General features: G+C 41.0%; 3 protein-coding genes across 8 annotated transcripts in view; 2 read left to right on the top strand and 1 right to left on the bottom strand.

Moving 5' to 3' along the window:
* syne1b (spectrin repeat containing, nuclear envelope 1b) overlaps positions 1 to 6,513 on the top strand; it is a 106,477-nt gene extending 99,964 nt beyond the window's left edge. For all 3 annotated transcript variants that reach the window (XM_034297399.1, XM_034297401.1, XM_034297400.1), the window contains 8 exons: positions 77 to 203; positions 587 to 798; positions 1,081 to 1,281; positions 1,609 to 1,737; positions 1,976 to 2,188; positions 2,594 to 2,689; positions 3,660 to 3,727; positions 5,304 to 6,513. In XM_034297399.1, coding sequence (XP_034153290.1) covers positions 77 to 203; positions 587 to 798; positions 1,081 to 1,281; positions 1,609 to 1,737; positions 1,976 to 2,188; positions 2,594 to 2,689; positions 3,660 to 3,727; positions 5,304 to 5,547 — 1,290 coding nt within the window. In that variant the 3' untranslated portion in view covers positions 5,548 to 6,513. The remainder of the gene's footprint in view (positions 1 to 76; positions 204 to 586; positions 799 to 1,080; positions 1,282 to 1,608; positions 1,738 to 1,975; positions 2,189 to 2,593; positions 2,690 to 3,659; positions 3,728 to 5,303) is intronic.
* On the bottom strand, positions 6,217 to 11,521 carry ccdc170 (coiled-coil domain containing 170). Of its 2 annotated transcripts, XM_020053994.2 has the most exons (10): positions 11,267 to 11,521; positions 10,992 to 11,174; positions 10,184 to 10,369; positions 9,909 to 10,034; positions 9,453 to 9,653; positions 8,862 to 9,035; positions 8,126 to 8,275; positions 7,690 to 7,782; positions 7,188 to 7,391; positions 6,217 to 7,011 (listed from the first exon to the last, which is right to left on the bottom strand). In XM_020053994.2, the coding sequence occupies exons 1-10, from the start codon at positions 11,309 to 11,311 to the stop codon at positions 6,739 to 6,741; spliced, it is 1,635 nt and encodes a 544-aa protein (XP_019909553.2). In that variant the 5' UTR covers positions 11,312 to 11,521; the 3' UTR covers positions 6,217 to 6,738. The 2 variants fall into 2 exon arrangements, with proteins under 2 accessions (XP_019909553.2, XP_010876806.2); XM_010878504.4 differs by lacking the exon at positions 11,267 to 11,521 and having other exon boundaries at positions 10,988 to 11,093.
* Positions 11,522 to 12,480: 959 nt separating this feature from the next.
* rmnd1 (required for meiotic nuclear division 1 homolog) lies at positions 12,481 to 17,222 on the top strand. Of its 3 annotated transcripts, none has more exons than XM_020053998.3 (12): positions 12,481 to 12,650; positions 13,127 to 13,595; positions 14,379 to 14,484; positions 14,583 to 14,658; positions 14,734 to 14,773; positions 14,945 to 15,045; positions 15,232 to 15,338; positions 15,468 to 15,532; positions 15,715 to 15,791; positions 15,929 to 16,049; positions 16,253 to 16,369; positions 16,524 to 17,221. In XM_020053998.3, exons 2-12 carry the CDS (start codon positions 13,128 to 13,130, stop codon positions 16,554 to 16,556), a joined length of 1,311 nt encoding a protein of 436 aa, XP_019909557.1. In that variant the 5' UTR covers positions 12,481 to 12,650; position 13,127; the 3' UTR covers positions 16,557 to 17,221. The 3 variants fall into 3 exon arrangements, with proteins under 3 accessions (XP_019909557.1, XP_010876810.1, XP_010876811.2); XM_010878508.4 differs by having other exon boundaries at positions 13,123 to 13,595; XM_010878509.4 differs by lacking the exons at positions 12,481 to 12,650; positions 13,127 to 13,595 and adding an exon at positions 13,602 to 13,746 and having other exon boundaries at positions 16,524 to 17,222.
* Positions 17,223 to 19,428: the final 2,206 nt, after the last annotated feature.

Genomic DNA, 19,428 nt, shown 5'->3' with positions numbered 1-19,428 from the left:
ACCATAACTTAAGTACTATTGTGAGTATGTGTGAGGTAGATGTACCTGGCTCTTAAACATGATTCCTGGGGGTCAGATGCGTCTGCTGGGGGAGTGTCGGGGCAGCATTGACACGGTGAAGAGGGTGGGCTACGAGCTCAAAGGAGAGGAGGACAAGGCCTCAGGACTCGCCGATCCCATTGGTGATGAATCCCAAACAACAGGTAACCTTCAGAGGATCATCACATGAACCAGGTTTAACACAGAGGAGGTGTAGGGGTCGGCACGTGTAAAGTTGTAATCGTATGTCAATGCCCCTCACTTTCTGTCGATGGTGGTTGATTTGCATGGCTGCTGTGTTGTCCAGGCCCAAAGAGAGAAGTACAATGTTTTAAGACTTCCAGAGTATATCACCTCATTCCTGAATATATAACCAGAAGTAGACAAAGTGAATAATAGCATATCCCATTACACAATTAATAATTTCATATTTCCTCAAGGCTTGGGCTGTGTTTAAAGACATAATAAATAGTTTCAAAGATATCATATTAATATAAATAAGTCATATAAAGGCCCTTGTTTCATCCTGTGTTCCCCTGTGGTCCAGGTGTGATTGAACGTTGGGAGCTGCTACAGGCTCAGGCCCTCAGTAAAGAGATGCGCCTGAAGCAGAACCTCCAGCAGTGGCAGCAGTTCAACTCTGACCTCAACACTGTGTGGGTGTGGCTGGAGCAAGCAGGGGAGGAGCTAGAGCAGCAGCAGCGGCTGGACCTCAGCACGGACATCCAGACCATCGAGCTGCGCATCAAGAAACTCAAGGTAGCCATTTGTCTCTGTATTTGCAGAAAATGGTTGTTACACATCCTGTATAGGAGCACAAGGCTTTTGCAAAGTTCCCAGGTTTTCAGAAATCCTGTTGGGATGATTCCCAGTTGCAGGATTACCTCTCTCTTTACTCCCTGCTAGTTCTGAGAATCCTTCAACTGGGACTTCAGAAAAAACAGGGATTTTATGGAATGTTACTGGATTTGAGTGACTACATTTTTTAGTAAACGATGATGAAACACCCTTTGCAATCATCTTTGTGTTGTCTTTTTACAGGAGTTGCAGAAGGCTGTTGACAAGCGGAAGGCAATTGTGCTGTCCATTAACCTGTGCAGTGCAGAGTTTGTCCAGTCTGTTACAGAGGAGTCCCAGAACCTGCAGGCCAGGCTGAAGGAGATGAACAACCGCTGGGACAGACTGGGCAGCTCTCTGGGGGAGTGGAGAACAGCACTACAGAATGCCCTCATGCAGTGTCAAGTAGGTCTATCAACTATCTACCCACCTAGCCTGGTTCCTGGTATGTAACTGCTATGTAACTCCTATGGCCATTATGGAAATCAGCACAACCATATAAAGGACCAGGCTATTGTTTGCTTTCTCAAAGATCTGAAACAGGACAGATCATGTTTGCATGTTGGAAAACTTAAACCATATACAAATAAAGTGTCTTAGACATCAAAGTTTATCCAGATTTAGACATTAATTATATTACTTATGGAGGAAGTCATAACTTTCACTAGAAGGAGGATTAGTGCTGAATACACTATTGTCTCTGCATTTGCATTCACATCTCCACTGCTGTAGGACTTCCATGAGATGAGCCATGGTCTTCTGCTGTGGCTGGAGAACATTGACCGGCGAAGGAACGTAATTGTTCCCATTGACCCCATCCAGGACAGCGACACCCTCCATGAACACCACAAGACCCTCATGGTAAAGAACCCTTATGCTAATCTATAACCATGAACCAAATCATCCCGAGTGTTCAGAGGGTTGGGTTTTAATGCTGAATGTATAGTATTGATTTCATCATGCCTGGTTATGTTGGATGTAAAGTGATTCATAGGCCAGTGACAGGGTAGTCAAACATTAACATGCAGAAGGCCCGACCATTGTCTTTTAGTCACCGATAGTAAACCTGGTCATGGTTTCATCGCCTCTCCTTCTACAGCAAATCCGTGGTGAGCTGCTGGACTCCCAAAGGAAGGTTTCGTCCCTGCAGGACATGTCACTGCAGCTGCTGGTCAACAGCGAGGGCAGCGACTGTCTGGAGGCCAAAGAGAAGGTGCATGTCATCGGGAATCGCCTCAAACTGCTCTTCAAGGAGGTGACCAGAGACCTCAAAGAGTTGGAAAAGATTCTGGACATCACCAGCAGTCAGCAGGTACACAACCATTAAGTGGGTTTCAGCAGTAACAAAAGCAGCCACATTTTTCTGTTAAAAGCCAAGAGGATGGGTCTGGAGAAATGTAAATGTAACAGTTTAGGGACTTTCGCCAGTGTTTAGAAAAAAATTTACTGGGTCAATACAAGCTGATCGACAGGGGTAAAAACATGACTAAGATCCTAAATTTTTACCTTATTTTCTTAAAGAATCAATGGATAAATCTATTTTCCAACTTGGTTTGGTAAAAATGTGTCTTTAGTCCTGATCTTCCTGATCGGGTGCCACACTGTTTTTGTACCTCTATCCTGCTGTATCATCAATATAGAGCATATTACACACTTCTTTAAACAATTCTCAGTTTATATTCAGTCTTTTTCATCGCCTCTGCCTGTCTCTTCTCAGGATCTGTCTTCATGGTCGTCGGCTGATGAGCTAGACACCACCTCTGGTTCCATCAGCCCAGCATCTGGCAGGAGCACGCCAAATCGCCGACGATCGGTAACGTATACCAGTCCTCCTGGCGTGACCTCGTTTTTAGCGGAAGGAAGGTGTTTGGCACTCCCCGAATGCCCCCAGACAGTGCATTGCTTGTGCCCCCGAATGCCCAGTTTGAATGCACCAGTTAAAGGCCAGACATCACTCCGCCCCCCCTTCCCAAGACCTTTCCTTCTCTCTTTCCAATCTGCACACCCTTCTATACATCCCCTACCAAACTGAGACTCTTTCCACTCCTCCACACCTTGCATTCTGTCTTATCCCAGAGCCAAACCCCCCAGAGCACTGGACACATGATTATTCCCTTCTTTTTCTTTATCCTTCTCTTCCTGATTTATCCTTCTCTTCCTGATTTATCCTTCTCTTCCTGATTGATCCTTCTCTTTCTGATTGATTCTTTTCTGCCCTAGTTGTAAAATGTCAACATACAATTTTTCACATCCCCTAACGTATGCCCCTAAACTTCAACTATGTGTTGTTCTTTCGTTCTTTGGTGTCCTGTAGTTTTAGGTCTCTGTTGTTCAGTACTCAGGGAATACTGGCTCTTTCATAGTGCTGAATACACTGAGTATCTCAAAACACATTTCATTTCTGGTTTTCTCAGAAGTAATAACTTGTCTTTAAGTCAATCCCATTGATCAATGTGTTTGAGATACAGTACATGTCTATCTTGAATACATTACATAAGTCTCTCACAAAGCAAATCCTGCATCATATCATAGCAGATAAGCAAATGGAATTTCAAGTAACAGCTGTGGAGCTTCAAAGTAGCTGTACACTTGAAAAAAAAGCCAGTTTTCTTGTTTTCCATTGAATGATCTATCACCTTCCTTCACACATTAGATTTTTTTTTGCTGCTCTTCTATTCTTTGATATGGGGTCATTTCTTTTCATCGATAGCTTTGTTCTTTATTTGCTCGGACTGAAACATACTTTCTTTCTTTTACCCCTCCCCCCTGTTCATTGCAAACAGCAACGGGGCAAATGTAGTCTGTCACAGGACACTGGACCCTCTGTGAGCAGTCCACACAGACCGCACAGGTACCTTTCTCCTGGTTTCTAGAACACACAGAAGATAATGGAACTCATGGAACGTTACACCGGTTCTGGAACCCCAGTCCATTGTGCTGCACTGTACTCAAACAGTACCGAGCAACGCAACAGTGCACCGAAACACAGTGCATCATAAAAACTTTATGAAAAATGAATTCCATCATCTTTTACCATTCTAGACACTATTTAAAGGCTAGGGCTATACACTAGATGGTTATATCTCAGCGTCCTTACACTACCGCTCTGCCAAATCTAATGAAACGTACAAGCCTCCTCGCTGCTAGTGTCTTCGGCTGCTTGATTAACTCAGCTACCCAGAATGCACCCTGAGGGCTTAACATACGTTTTAACAGTTTCTCTAATACCTCCGAAAGGTTTCTAAGGCTGAATCTACTGAATTTTCAAGCCAGCAAGCGTCTGCAATGAACAATAGGACGGCAGCAAGTCTTTCTCTGTTTCTTTTTGTCTCTCCTTCTCTTCTGTGTGACATCTATTCTTCTATTCTTCTATTTCTTCACATAACTAATCCACCATTTCCCACTCGCTCCCTTTAATCGGCCATCTGTGGGTCTCGCTTCCCAGGTCTCCATTGGGAAAGTGTTAGGGGGCACTGAAGTTACAGTACTGACAGATGAGCCTTAGGGTGAAAACAGATGTCCCTGTTTTCTCCACTTACTATGATGTATATTAGTAGGAACCAGTGAGCTCATTAGAGACGGCCAAGCTTTGTATTACACTGCTCTGAAGTGGATGTGGGGACGGGTGTTGTGGTCCAAACAGAGAAGTCAGGATATTTAGTAGCTGAGTGTTCATGTAAAAACTAGTGTCAATTCCAATTTCCTCAGGCAGTTCACGATGCCCTCATTGCTTTTCAGTTTTGAGTCTACTTCCTCAATTGATCGATTAGGCTGTTCTCAGTTGGACAGCTGTCAGAATAACTCCCAGTCAGATAAGGGTGTACTATGATTCTGCTGCTGGCTAATGCTTAATAGAGAAGTGCTACTGCCAGCCCACTGAAAAAGTCTTATCTATGCTGCTGCGCTCCCTTCTTGACATGGCATATAGCTGGATATAAACTCTTCTGAGACAGCTTGGAGAATATCCAAAACATCCAACTGCTACTTGCAGCATGCATTTTGTCTTGCTTCCTAACACCTTGCATCCTGATAAGGGAATGTCAGCTCAGCAAACTCTTTCATGGGTTTCAAAGAATTGCATTTGTTTTTCAATATTTCTGTAATTCAACTCTCCATGAAAAGCCTCTGTCAGTGACTACCAATATGAATTATTGAATCAGTTTGTTGAAATGGACTCGTTGCTTAACTGTGTTTGTAGTCCTAGTATTGAACAGTCTTACTACAGGTTAACTGTTATTCATTTACGAATAAGTAACAAACTGGCCGGTCGTGTTGTACACAAACCCAATCCACATGCCACTAACATTTTAAAATGGCCAACCAATTGGATATCTAGTCTGGAGTCGTGGCATTAGCAGTACAATAGGTTTAATAACCTACATCTACTTGGTTTGTTGTTGTGTGTGTCCCGTGTCCTGTCCTGTCAGGTCACCCAACGCCGCTGGGTACGCTTCCTCCCCTTCTGATGCTGAGGTGACATCATCGTCACGCTTCCTGTACCGAGTCCTGTGGGTGGCCGTGCCCCTGCAGCTGCTCCTGTTCCTCCTGTTGGTGGCCTTGGTCTGCCTGGTGCCAATGTATGAGGGGGATTTCAGCTGCAGCCACTTCAATAACTTAGCCAGTTCATTCCACCCAATGCTCAAATACACCCACGGGCCCCCTCCTGTGTAGTCTAACAGATGAAACAGTTGGCTCTGGGTGCCAAGCAAAGTGACCTCCTGTGTATGCCAGCCCGGCTCTGGTGTAGAGAACTTAAAGATGCTTTTGAACTTCATGACATTTGGGAGTTATATTTTATGGTTCATTCCTGCGTTACTTTGTCCTCAACAACAGTATTGGAACTGCTTCAGTGCTCAACCACCTTGCATCTTCCATGAAGAATAGAAAGATGTGACATGCATGTCCGCCATCTAGGACATGTCTTATGTGTGACTCTAGAGTACAGCAACTGTCTTAACTAATATTTTGTGGCTTCGATTTGAGACCTTTGTACGTAGGCAATTAAGCATCTTTGAAGAAGCACATGTAACAACCAAATAAGGTTTTGGACTGCAATCAGTGGATATCAACTGGATGCTGGAATTATTAGGGTTCTACACACGCCATTTGTCAGCTAGTTCAAAGGAGAAAATATATAGCCTGTTGAACATTTGTAAAATAACATTTTAAGAGTACCTACAGTTTATTGCGGTTATTTTTTTACATATATTTTGGCATGCAGTTATCATCTTTGATTTAACTCATGGTTGTGTCAGTGTTGAGTAGTTGATTTTTTTGAATTATACTGTAACTGTGTGTAAGGATCTATTTAATCTGAAAGTGGATGTAAAACAACTGAAATAATCAAGGAGTAATTTAATATAAACTGTTTAAACACATACTGTAAGAAACCATGTTCTTTATGGAATAATGTACTGAACAGACTTTGTTGTTATTTTTTTAACAAAAAATATGGAAACTGTCAACTTACTATTAATCTGAACTATAACAAATGTATATTTTCTATTGCTCTGTGCGTTCAGTATTACATGCATTATCTAACAGTCCAGGATTATCTACCATAAAATAAATGTACTGTAAATGTATATATAATGTATATCTGACCCTAAATCACAAATATTGAATGCAAAATTCTCATTTTGATTCTGTCTTTCATTTAGCATATTTTCTCTCTGGAGGTGGCAAAATGTCTAATACATCTTCTTTGATTTACTGCTGCTGACTTGACAAAGTCTCTGCATCTTATTGGTTACTTGATTTAAATCCACTCTCAATTGGTAAATATAATGCATTTTTAATTCATCATTAAAAATGATTTGATGCGTGTCCTGAGCAGAATCCTCTGGATGAGGAAATCACAATTCATTTGGGCAGAGCCTCAGGACCAGTAGATCTATCAGAGACAACTGAGAGGGATCTGATGGAGCCATAGTTATCTTGGCCATGGAGCTGTGGGAGATGGGAGTGCTTTTGATGTGTAGGACAGGACCAGGACTGGGCCAGGGAGTGGTGGAAGTGGTGTTGGTGTTGGTGAAGCAGGTTCTCCAGAGATTTGATGATCTCGTAGTTTGGGAGGGCCAGGGCTGCGACATCCAGACCTAACATCTGAGAGACCACCATACGGAAGTCTACCAACTGTAAAGAGAGGAAACGCCTCCGGTCAGGATCTGTACTAAATCAATTGACTGTAATACATTTTTTAAGGCATATTTTCTGGCAAAGTGTATTGGACAGGAAAGTGGTGGAATATACAGGAGATCTTAAACTGCTGGACCATCCTAGACCGCATGCATGCAGCCTTCATGCCCCACCTCTCTCTCCCTGTCGGTGAGTTGGGCCAGTGTCTGTCCTAGGTTGTTGACTTGCTGCTGGACCTCCCTGGCCTGCTCCTCGTGGCCACGTAGTTCTGCCCTGGTTATGCCGAGCCTCTTCTCCACCTTGGCCTTTCCATTTCCCAGCTCCTCCAGACTCTTACTCTGCTCCTCAATGGCCTGACTCTGCTCTAGGACTTTGAGCTTAGACACAGCATTCCAAATGGGATATGAATGCCTTTAGCGTGGGGTTATATTTCCTCACACAACAGCATAACACTGCAACCAATTTTATATCTTAACCAAGTTACAAAGAGCTAGAAAATATATGATGTAAACATTTATTCCAATTTAATATAAAGTACCCTGTTTATGAGTGGTAATAACCAACTTTTATTGAAACTCCTTTGGTAGTGTTGTGACTTCAGGAAGTGGGCAGGAAATCAAGTTAAATAATTCTGCCTCTAGAGGATGTGTGGGTTTCGGCCTTCCTGCCGTCTACCTTCAGCTCGTTGGTGTATGACAGCTGGGCCTTAAGCTCAGTAATAGAGGCCTTACTGGATCTCAGTTCACCCTGTAGTCGCTCCACCTTCTTCTACAAAATAGAACATAATAAATATTCAAGAAACAAAATGTGCTATTTAAATACACTACAATAGTTACTTTAGTAACTTTAGTATCCGATACCGGATAAGCGGATGAAGATGAGATGAGAGTTACTTTAGTCTTCAATTAGCAAAAAGTTTAATTCAGCCTCAAACTCGACCCTTGACCCTTGAGCAGTTTCTGGGGATAAATGCCATACTACAAACATGATGGGAGAAGCAGGTCACAGGGATCACAGACCAACAGCCCTGTAGTTGCTGGTTCCATGCACACTCTTTATGCCCTTCAAGGAGCCAGCAACCATCTGGTTACCAGCACACCCCTCTAACTACCTGGAGCTTCCTGGCAGTCACATTGGCATCGTCTCTCTCCAAGGCCAGGGTGGAACGACTCCTTTTCTCCTCCTCTAGATCAAAAACCTTCTTCCTCAGCAGCTCAATGTGGAGTTCCTTACTCTCCAACCGCTCCTTCTGGACCTTCAACTAAAGGTCACATGAAATAGGTAAACATGGTAAACAGCTGTTTAGCAGTATAGCCTGAAATAAAATACTGATATTAATTAGACAGAAATGTTGGTGTGGGTTCGAAAGTATTCAGACACCTTCACTTTCTACACATTTTGTTGTTATAAACGGAATTTAATATTTAAATCAATATTTAAATCAATTTACACACAATATCCCATGAAGGCAATGCAAAAGCATGTGTTTTGAAATTTGTGCCAATTTATTAAAAATAATCAACTGAAATAGCTTATGTTCATAAGTATTCAGACCCTTCATGTTGTACTTTGTACAAGTGCCCTAGTCAGCACTGAAGGCTGAGTCTTTTTGGGTATGCCTATTTCAGCTTTGCACACCTGGATTTCTTCCTTGCATACCATCTGAAACACTGTCAGGTTGGATGGGGCGTGCCGGTAAACTACGATATGCAAGTCTCCCCAAAGATATTTAATGTGGTTCAAGTCCAGGCTTTGGCTGGGCCACTCAAGGAAATTTCCAGAAAAAGCCACGCCAAAAAAGTTGAAACGGAATGTTTTGTGTGAGGAACTGGTTTCAGTTAGTTTACCTTTCGCTGTAGGTTGTGTGCCAGGGACTTGCTCTCCACCAAAGCAACCCCTTCTAGTTTGACAAGTTGCTCAGCTCTAGACAGAATAAGCTGGAGCCTCATATCGAAGCCCAGGTCAATGGCGATGCTGTCTAGTTTCATCTTCTCTGAAAGTCTTTCGAGGAACTGCTCATACTGAATGGAAAAACGTTAGTAAACCATGTTCACCAAGTATCTCAGAGAATGTTGAAGTCAGATCAATAAAAATAATAATATAGTCCATTAAGCAGATGCTTTTACCCAACAAGATGTACAGTCAAGCATGCATACATTAGCATTATAGTAGAGGTGTAGGTTTGAAAGTCATATGTTGGCTTTTCCAGTAATGCGCCATAATGATTTCAGGAAAAGGAAAGTAAAGGTCCTCAACATATTGAGATCCCTTGCCAATTTAGTCATTTAGAAAATAAAACACTGCACACCAATTTTTTCATCTGCGTACTACAGCATGGCATCCTACACAGCGTTGAATACAACCATAGTTACACATTCTAGAGTGGGTCTGGTTCTGAACCTTGTTCACCCTACTGGATTGCCAGTCTGCTCACTCACGTGCTGTTGGTTATGACTCAGTCCGTCTCGGTGCACGTCTGAGGTCACCAGCTCAGCCTCCAGGCCCTGCAACCTGTCTCTGAGGTCTGTGACCTGTCGTTCGGCCAGCTGGGCCCTCTGCAGGGCACTGTGATAGAGCTCCGTCTGCCTGGACACCTCCTCACTGACATGGGACAGCCTCTTCTCATGCTCCTCCACGTTCTGGCAGGACAAACAATATTAAATTACAAAAATAGGGATACAAAAATAGGGATAAACAATACTATGTGTGTACACTATAAAATACAAATACTGCATTGACTGGCTCTTGTTCAAAATGTGTACCTCCAGCTATGATTCAAAATAATTATTGATTATCTATATATACTGTAGTTTAATGCTTGCCTACTGTTAAACTGTTAAATAATGTAACACCAACATAGTAGCGTAAGAACAAAGCAAAAACAAATTGAATACCAATTTCATGGTCCCCTGCCTGGTAAAGAGGTCCTTGAGTGTCTCTAGTATTTCTCCCTCAGTTGGCATGGAGGGACCCATTTCCAGGAGGACCCCTACCTCCCTCAGGAAGGCCTGCATACTCCCCTGTGAAAAGGATTCCAAAATGTTCTAAACGTTTCAGAAATGTCATGCATTTCCAGAAATCTTGGTTATAAACAATGTACCTTTTGGTAGAAGTTCTGGTAAAGATGGGTCATTTGACATTTGGTAAGATGTCAGTGTGTGATCCTAACCTGTGAAGCCTTTTTCTCTGCCTGGTTGGTCTGGAGCATCCCTTCCAGCTCCTGGATATGTCTCTCCATACACATTGCCTCCTGCTTGACTGCCTGAACAGCATGCTGGCTGCTCTCCAGTCTCTCTGTTAGCCTCCTGTTCTCAACATCAGTGCTCTTCTTGGTCAGCAAAGCACTGTCTAACTCCTGAAAGACACATATTACAACGAGAAAAGGTATTAACAAAAATGCACTAAGTAACTACTTACTATACAAAACGCCTGTGTAAAGAATTACAGTTAATGCTTATATGCACAAAACCGCTGCTTAGCAACCAGCCTCCCAATGCTGGCTTTCCTCTTGATCTAAACAAGGTCTGTCGCCTATATGGCACAGTATATGCAGCTGGAAGTGGTGGTGGGGGGTCAGTAGGAGGCACTCTTTCCTTAAAGATGAAATCCCAGTTCCCCAGGACAGTGTAGGGGACATTGTTCTGCGTAGGTTTCTGTTTCTCTGACATTAAACTGGTTTCCTGGTAACTAAAGTGTCCTTGGACCTTATTTTGCCCTGGCTTTAGGGATCATGTCATGGCTACCAAACCATTCCCAGTTCCCATGGTTCATTATTTGTCTCTCCACCCCATAACAATAATAATGATAAATTACTAAATAGATTGAATGTACATATTTAATAATCTGTATAAGTCACAATGGATAAAATGTGTTATTAGAAGCTACATGTAAAATGGCAGTACTGCCCCTGGAAAAAAACATCCAAGCCAACACAATAACGGTCTAAGCAGTGAAATGTGAAAAGGGTGCCTACCTACCAGTCTCAGCAGTTCCAGAGCCTCTGCACTGTCGGCTGCATTCCTCCTCTCACGAGCCACTTCTGCAACCAGTCTCATCAGCGTCTCTCTGCTTGCTTTACACTCTACCTCATATGACCTCACACTCTCCTCCAACACAGAGACCCTCATTCTTAGCCTTTCCCTCTCAGGACAGGGCTCCACCTAGGGTCACATGAAGCAGTGCACATTGTTTGTGTGATGAGAAAATACATTGTACATTAATAGGTTAGTTCTGCATGACATTTCTGTTTTACCTTATCTAGTTCTCTGCCTTCTGTTGCTGTATCAATACTTTGCATTTTCTTTCTGTGGGTTATGTCGCCTTGTAAATAATATAGTTATGGGAGAGTTCTTGTTTGGGTTTTCTGTTTCCTGGAGTCACCAGGCAACAGAAATAATTGTCGCTTGTTTCACCACAGGGGGTGCTGTTTTATCGGTTTCCTGTGTCAGGGAATGATGGCCAAACAAGCCTTCATTAGCGTTATTTTAGCAGCAGGATATTATGCTGGCAGCACTCACATTTTTTTTATCACAATAAAAGATTAGCGTCATGCTGGCAACATTAGAGATTCCGTAGCAACAATAAGACTTCCGGTTTTCGGATTTTGCCTTCAAAATAGAAGTCTGCGGTAAAACGCGATTTAAAAAATATTAAATGTATCCATTTTGACACTTTGCTTAGTGTATTTTGTAAAAATGTACTCTAGGAAATGTTCAGGAGAGTGGGTAGAATAATTATATGCAAAAAAATCAAGGGGCACTGTGTATTTGCAATTGTTGCTGGTATTTTACTGCGCTCATCCCATTGGCCACAATGCAACTCAATGGATATGAAATACATATTGGCCTATAAAAAACACCAGCAACAATTGCAAATACACAGTGCCCCTTGATTAATTAGCAATTAGTCAATCTATAGAGTCTCCTGAACATTTCCTACAATACATTCACTGCGGCGTATAGAATAGTTTTTTTTATATAGGCCAATATGTATTTCATATCCATTAAGTTACATTGTGGAAAAAGAGGTTGTGGAAATATTGTGTTGCTAGATGTAGCACACCCTTCCCCATGATTAGACAGGTTTGTCTTACTCTACCCATTCACCTGGACATTTCCTACACTGCTTTCTCTGTGGAATATTCAATAGTTCATGAGCTATGAGGCTATATGTATTTCATATTCTGTCATTGGCATTGTCTGAATTTTACCCTTGGAACGTGTTTTAAAACCCACTTTTTATCGAAATTACACTTAAATATGATCATATTTGAATTGTTGTCAATGTTTTGAGAGGTACATGTTCTCAAACAATTAATAAACTCAATTTATCTCAGTTTATAAGTAATTCGTTGGTCTCTTTTATTTTGAAAAATTCCAGATTTTCGTGACCGGAAGTGTTTCTTTAATGTTGCTCACAAGACGCTGATAATGAAGCCTCATATGGCCATCACTAGTGACAGGACGACACAATAACGCAATTACGCGTCACTGCAACCAGGAAATACAGTGGTTGTTCTGTTCCAATGAAACTTTATTCTCTACACGCCCGCTTTCAAACTGTTTTGTGACTGAACAGAAATACAGCAGATATTTTAAAATGACAAGCATCGGAAAATCTAAATTTCAATTGATTTGGTGAGTTATTAGCTTGATACTTACTGGCTACATCCTTACCCTGGCTTATATATTGCAACATAGCTAGCTTGCAAGTAGTGCCTGAACCTAACTATCATGGAAGGTTTGATGTGGGATACATGCGTAATTTGCTTTAAATTGCAAAATGCAGGGGGACGAGTTCAGTAACCGATTTCTATAATGTTTCCCGGGACGTTTAATCTGGCTAACTTGTATTGAATACATTGCCATTCAATGCCATTCAACCAAGGTCAAGCTTTCTGATGCAAGACAGCTTGAAAGCCATGCAGTATAGTCTTAGTAATGCACATTGGCAGAAACAACGTTATGAATAGGGTGAACATCACAGATAATGTTTTCATGATTATCGAGTTTTAATTTAATTTAGCTAATTAGCCAGCAGTACGCTATGCTTATGTTTTCTTTCCTATTTGTATTTTTCTCTATGGTCTAATCCATTCATTTCATGCAGATAGAATGTTCCGGACACTGTGGTGCCGACTGAGGATCCAGCAGCCTTCAGGGACCAGGACATATGCTTTTACTGCTGTTGGTTTGGGAGATCCTGTCAAGCTGCATGCAACTCCACTTAGACTTCTTCTAACTCCCAGGATCACAGCAGTATCTGTTTATCAGCGGACCTGTCACTCAAACACACACTCCCAACAGTGTGGATGGAATGTTAGTGGAGACAGGAAGCGAGATGTCTCTTTTATGTCACAATGTTTCAACGCTGGTTTTTTTTCACTATCAGCTGTCTCTGGTCACAACTTTTCCAGCAGACATTGGGGTGTCAGCATACAGAGGAAGATCTATACAGCAGCCCCTGTTAAAACAGTGATTAAACCAGTGATTGTGCCTGGAAGTGGGAAGAAACTCCTTCCTAAAGGCCCCAGAACCAAACAACCTTCTAGAACTAATCAGCCAACCCCAAAGGAGGACAAGGTGATGATGTTCACCTATCAGAACTGAAAGTTTGGAGATGCTGAATGAGTGGGGGATGAACACCAACATTCTGTAGATTACCTTGGAAATAATGGACAACGTAACTAGACGAGGTGTATCCCAGACCATTCGCAGAGTTCATTTTTCCAAGGTAATGACCAGAACAGAGGTGTTTATCCCGCTTGTACCACAGTACATGACACATTTACTTGCAGAAATTACATGTTTTTTTCTGTTTATATGTTTAATTAATTTATGCTTTCTCATGTTTTGGCTGCTACAGACACAATATCAAACAGATACATCAGAAATTAATGTGCATTCTAGCAATCACTTTTAGCAAATCAGAAGCAAGTATTCAACGATAATATGGTGTACATTTATTTCATTCATTTTTGTCGCTGTGAAGTGGGTGAAAAGATGGCTGAATGGATGAGTGAATCAATCCGTTGATGTTTTATTGATACGGGGCAATACACACTTATTGTCAAGACACTTGCTTATACAAAATCAGCGATGGCTGGTGAATCAGTATATATGATAATGTGCATGTGTACATCTCTTGTGATCATATTCTGCGGTAAGTCATTGTCATATTAACACAACTGGCAACCATATTATCTGTCATTTGTTGCTCAGGTGCACATACAACGCCAGGGTTATGGGTTTGACTCGTGTGGGCCAGGACTAAAAACAGTTATGATAATGTATCCACTTACTACTATAAGTCGTTTGACTAAGAGTGTCTGCTAAATTATTTAAATGTAAAACTGCCCTCTCTAGGATATGATGCAGTGCATTGCCTTTGCAACAGCGGACCAGTACCATTTACCTACACTTTGCCATGACCTCATATCCCATGGCTTCAATGAAATTGATTTACCAAGGGGTAGGCCAACACCTTTTTGCTTAACTGATACTGTCAGGTAATTACATTGGCTGCAATGGCTTTTCAGTGAAACATTTTATTGTCTACTTTCATTTCAGATGCCTCAAATGTACTCGTAATATCCACTGACAACACCCAAAAACCAGGTGACAGTGCAACCATGTTCTTCTTCAGGTATGTTTTTTTCCCTTCTTTTTCCTTTGCAGCTTATTGTTTTGTTTTGGACATTAATAAGGATGTGTCTTCCAGGGAGGGATCAGTGGTCTTTTGGAATGTAGAAGAAAAAACGGTAAGGATATATTATTGGACCCAACAAGTCAATGACTTATATTATTTTGCTTGGTACTTTCTCACAATGCTAGGTATTCTATGTAGGTGGTTTTTTGAGTAAGTTGTAGATTCACGTCAGTAATGGCTTAAGGATACAATTTCTGGCAATTTCTACTGCTTTGTTTGTCAGATGAAGAAAGTGATGAGGATCTTGGAGCAGCATGAGATTCAGCCCTATGAAGTAGCTCTGGTCCACTGGGAAAATGAAGAAATCAACTACACTATTGGAGAGTATGTCACCTGATGTAGTTGGATGCTACTGGTTTCAAATAATGTTATGCCTAAATGTAATTAGTGCTGAATTTGTTTTTTAATAATTATGAGAAAGCAAATGGTATTTTGGATTTGTCATCTGTTTATTCTGTCATTTTTGCTCAATTATTGTCATTTTGACATGTCTTCTGTGGATTTCCACAGGGGAAACTCAAAACTACAACGTGGTAACTTCCTGTTGAATAATGAAATGGATCCAGAGATTGCTGTGCTGGAAAAATTTGCTTTTTCAAATGCTCTTTCATTATCAGGTATCAGCTGGAACCACTTCATGTTTGCTGTTTGTTGTTCATTTAACATTACTCATAATTGTATTTTAAAGTACTATGGCTATCTTACCATCTGTTTTTTCTGTCTCATCTGTCTTTGTTCTTTTTTAGTGAAACTCGCTATATGGGAGGTGGCTTTGGATCACTTTGTGGAGACAATTCAGTCTATCCCAGAGGTTTAACACTTTGTCATGCTGTGTTTTATCAGATCTCTATACTCTTCATGTATATTTAGTTAATGTATATTTGGTAACCCTAGCCAGAAGTATTGCCACTTGGTTTACAACTATGGCTATGAATGAAGAAATATACAATGTGTTAAAAGAATGTCCTAACTTTATTTTCTCTTCCCAACCAGACACTTAAATCTGGGAAGAAAATAAAGCTTTCCAGAGCAGAGGTCATGCAAAAAATTGGAGAACTCTTTACTTTGAGGTAAGTTAAACTGTCTGAAAGTAGCCAAATCAGGTTAAATATTGAGCATTGTTTATTCATTTCAGCGTGAGTAACCAGAATCAATTAGCAGGAAGTCATCCATTTTAAATCGGGCTATTTTTCTCGTGTTACTTCAGGCACTGTATCAACCTGAGCTCTGACCTGCTGATTACACCTGACTTTTACTGGGACAGAGAGAACCTGGAGATGCTGTATGATAAGACTTGTCAGTTCCTCAACATCAACCGCCGGGTCAAGGTAGAAGGCTGTCTTTCATTAATAGCCCTGAGTATGAGACTAAGGGAACATGGCAGATGCAAAATACGTTGTTTAATCTGGGATGTATTCCACTTACGCAGCAAAACGTGAACATTATTGTCATGACTCTAGTACTTATTGTTTCTCTAAATCCACTTGCATAAGCGGGGCCTACAGTTTCCAGTCATCGTATTATTTTTCAGGTAGTGAATGAGAAACTGCAGCACTGCACTGAGCTGGCAGACCTGATGAGGAACCACCTGAGTGAGAAGCACAGCTTGAGGCTGGAGTGGATGATAGTCATCCTCATCGCAATTGAGGTAGGAAACTATGACACAGCCCCCTCCATTTAAATAAGGCTAATGTTCTTGTGATCAATGGTGGACATTATGTTGTTAATTATGTCTTAAAGCATTAAAATGAAAAAAAGTAATTTAATACAACCTTTTGGGTTTTATTTCCTTTGAACTTCAGGTGATGTTTGAACTTGGCAGAGTGATCTTCTGAAGAGCTGCTTCAGTTACTAGTGAAAGACAAATAAATGAAATACCTATTTTTCATGATCATAATTAACAGGACTTAAAAAGGGGTAGTATTTGACTCCAAAAGACTTACTGAGCATAAGAAAAAACAAATATACACTTATGGCTTGCTACTGAGAAGCAGTGATGGAGTGGGATAAAATGTAGAAATTAATTCATTTTTAATGGAAAGACAGACTTTAAGTGAATTGAGAAACATCACTTCTCTTGAATGAAAAGATATGTAGAGATGAGAAATGTTCATCTTTAAGCAAATCAGCAGCATCGGTACAACGAATGATAGCCTATCCAGGGAGGAAATGGCTCACTCTGGGACTGTTGAATTTGTGTTAGTATTCTGCTCCAAAAATGTATGGCTAAATTAATGTTTTTTTGTCTGTCTTTAAACGGTTTTGTTAAGGTTGTTGAAATTGTTGAAACCTCATTATCTGCATTGATCACTGCAAGTAGTAATTTCTTTCAAACCTACATTTCCGTTGATGTCTTCATTCTGGAAAACTGCTATTTGAACAATAAAAATCGGATTTCTTATGCCAGTGATGTATCTGAAAGAAGCTGAGCTTATTGCTTAAGTAATTTACAGTGGGGAGAACAAGTATTTGATACACTGCTGATTTTGCAGGTTTTCCCACTTACAAAGCATGTAGAGCTCTGTAATCTTTTTCATAGGTACTGTTCAACTGTGAGAGACGGAATCTAAAACAAAAATCCAGAAAATCACATTGTATGATTTTTAAGTAATTCATTTGCATTTTATACATAAGTATTTGATACATCAGAAAAGCAGAACTTAATATTTGGTACAGAAACCTTTGTTTGCAATTACAGAGATCATACGTTTCCTGTAGTTCTTGACGAGGTTTGCACACACTGCAGCAGGGATTTTGGCCCACTCCCCCATACAGACCTTCTCGAGATCCTTCAGGTTTCGGTGCTGTCGCTGGGCAATACAGACTTTCAGCTCCCTCCAAAGGTTTTCTATTGGGTTCAGGTCTGGAGACTGGCTAGGCCACTCCAGGACCTTGAGATGCTTCTTACGGAGCCACTCCTTAGTTCCCCTGGCTGTGTGTTTCGGGTCGTTGTCATGCTGGAAGACCCAGCCACGACCCATCTTCAATGCTCTTACTGAGGGAAGGAGGTTGTTGGCCAAGATCTCACGATACATGGCCCTATCCATCCTCCCCTCAATACGGTGCAGTCGTCCTGTCCCCTTTGCAGAAAAGCATCCCCAAAGAATGATGTTCACGTTTGGGATGGTGTTCTTGGGGTTGTACTCATCCTTCTTCTTCCTCCAAACACGGCGAGTGGAGTTTAGACCAAAAAGCTTTATTTTTGTTTCATCAGACCACATGACCTCTGGATCATCCAGATGGTCATTGGCAAACTTCAGACGGGCCTGGACAAGCGCTGGCTTGAGCAGGGGGACCTTGCGTGTGCTGCAGGATTTTAATCCATGATGGCGTAGTGTGTTACTAATGGTTTTCTTTGAGACTGTGTTCCCAGCTCTGTTCAGGTCATTGACCAGGTCCTGCCATGTAGTTCTGGGCTGATCCCTCACCTTCCTCATGATTGACCGTCATCTTGAACTTCTTCCATTTTCTAATAATTGTGCCAATAGTTGTTGCCTTCTCACCAAGCTGCTTGCCTATTGTCCTGTAGCCCATCCCAGCAATACAATTGTATCCCCGATGTCCTTACACAGCTCTCTGGTCTTGTCCATTGTGGAGCGGTTGGAGTCTGTTTGATTGAGTGTGTGGACAGTTGTCTTTTATACAGGTAACGAGTTCAAACAGGTGCAGTTAATTCCACTAATGAGTGGAGAACAGGAGGGCTTCTTAAAGAAAAACTAACAGGTCTGTGAGAGCCGGAATTCTTACTGGTTGGTAGGCGATCAAATACTTATGTCATGCAATAAAAATCATACAATGTGATTATCTGGATTTTATAATTTTATTTAATAATAAAAATTACAGACCTCTACATGCTTTGTAAGTAGGAAAACCTGCAAAATCGGCAGTGTATCAAATACTTGTTCTCCCCACTGTAGAAGAGAGCAATAAGTATATGTTCTTACCAAATGGTATTCACTTTCACCATGGGATCCATAAATATCTAAAGCAATTTAATTTGTTTTTCATCACCAGTATAAAGTTGGTTGTGTGTTTAATTTATAAAATAAAGTGGAATAACTTAGATTCAGAAGCCCATGTATTTTTATTGTCCGTTCATGTGTTGGTGTAACATACAGACACTACCTACAGACACTACCATAAGTCGTCCATAAGAAAGTCTCTGAGAGGCCAAGTGGTCATTCAAGGCAGATGTAAACAGCTGACTGGCGGGGCCATTTGGGATGTAACCCATATCTACACTCTGGTCAAAACATTTTGGCACCTTGGATAAAGATTTTCAAAACAGGCTATATAAAATTATATAAAAAAAATATTAAGTATTATTTATATTTTATAATTTTATTATGTATTTTTATTGAAATATTTTTATATTATTTTATTCTAATATTCAGAAAAATAATTACTTGAAAGAGTTAAATAATCTCTCAGAAGATCCATATATACAGTGGCTATAGAAAGTTACCACTGCTTTTCAGAATGTCCACCTTTTGTTGCCTTAATTACATGCTGAAATTACAACACATTTTTCCAGCTTTATTCAAATAAAGTAACCCTCAATCCACATGCCACCTTCCCATAGAGACCAAACATGCAGACATTGACCGGTCTTTGCCATAATGACCTGAATCTCCTTCAGAGTTGCCACTGGGTTCTTGGTAGCCTCTCTGATCAGTGTCTCCTTGCCCGGTCATTCAGTTTAGAGGG

Source organism: Esox lucius, chromosome 15, assembly GCF_011004845.1.
Source record: "Esox lucius isolate fEsoLuc1 chromosome 15, fEsoLuc1.pri, whole genome shotgun sequence".
In the NCBI taxonomy this organism is placed as follows: Eukaryota; Metazoa; Chordata; class Actinopteri; order Esociformes; family Esocidae; genus Esox; species Esox lucius.
The sequence above is the reverse complement of the archived record's forward strand: the minus strand, read 5'-3'. Positions and strand labels throughout refer to the sequence as shown.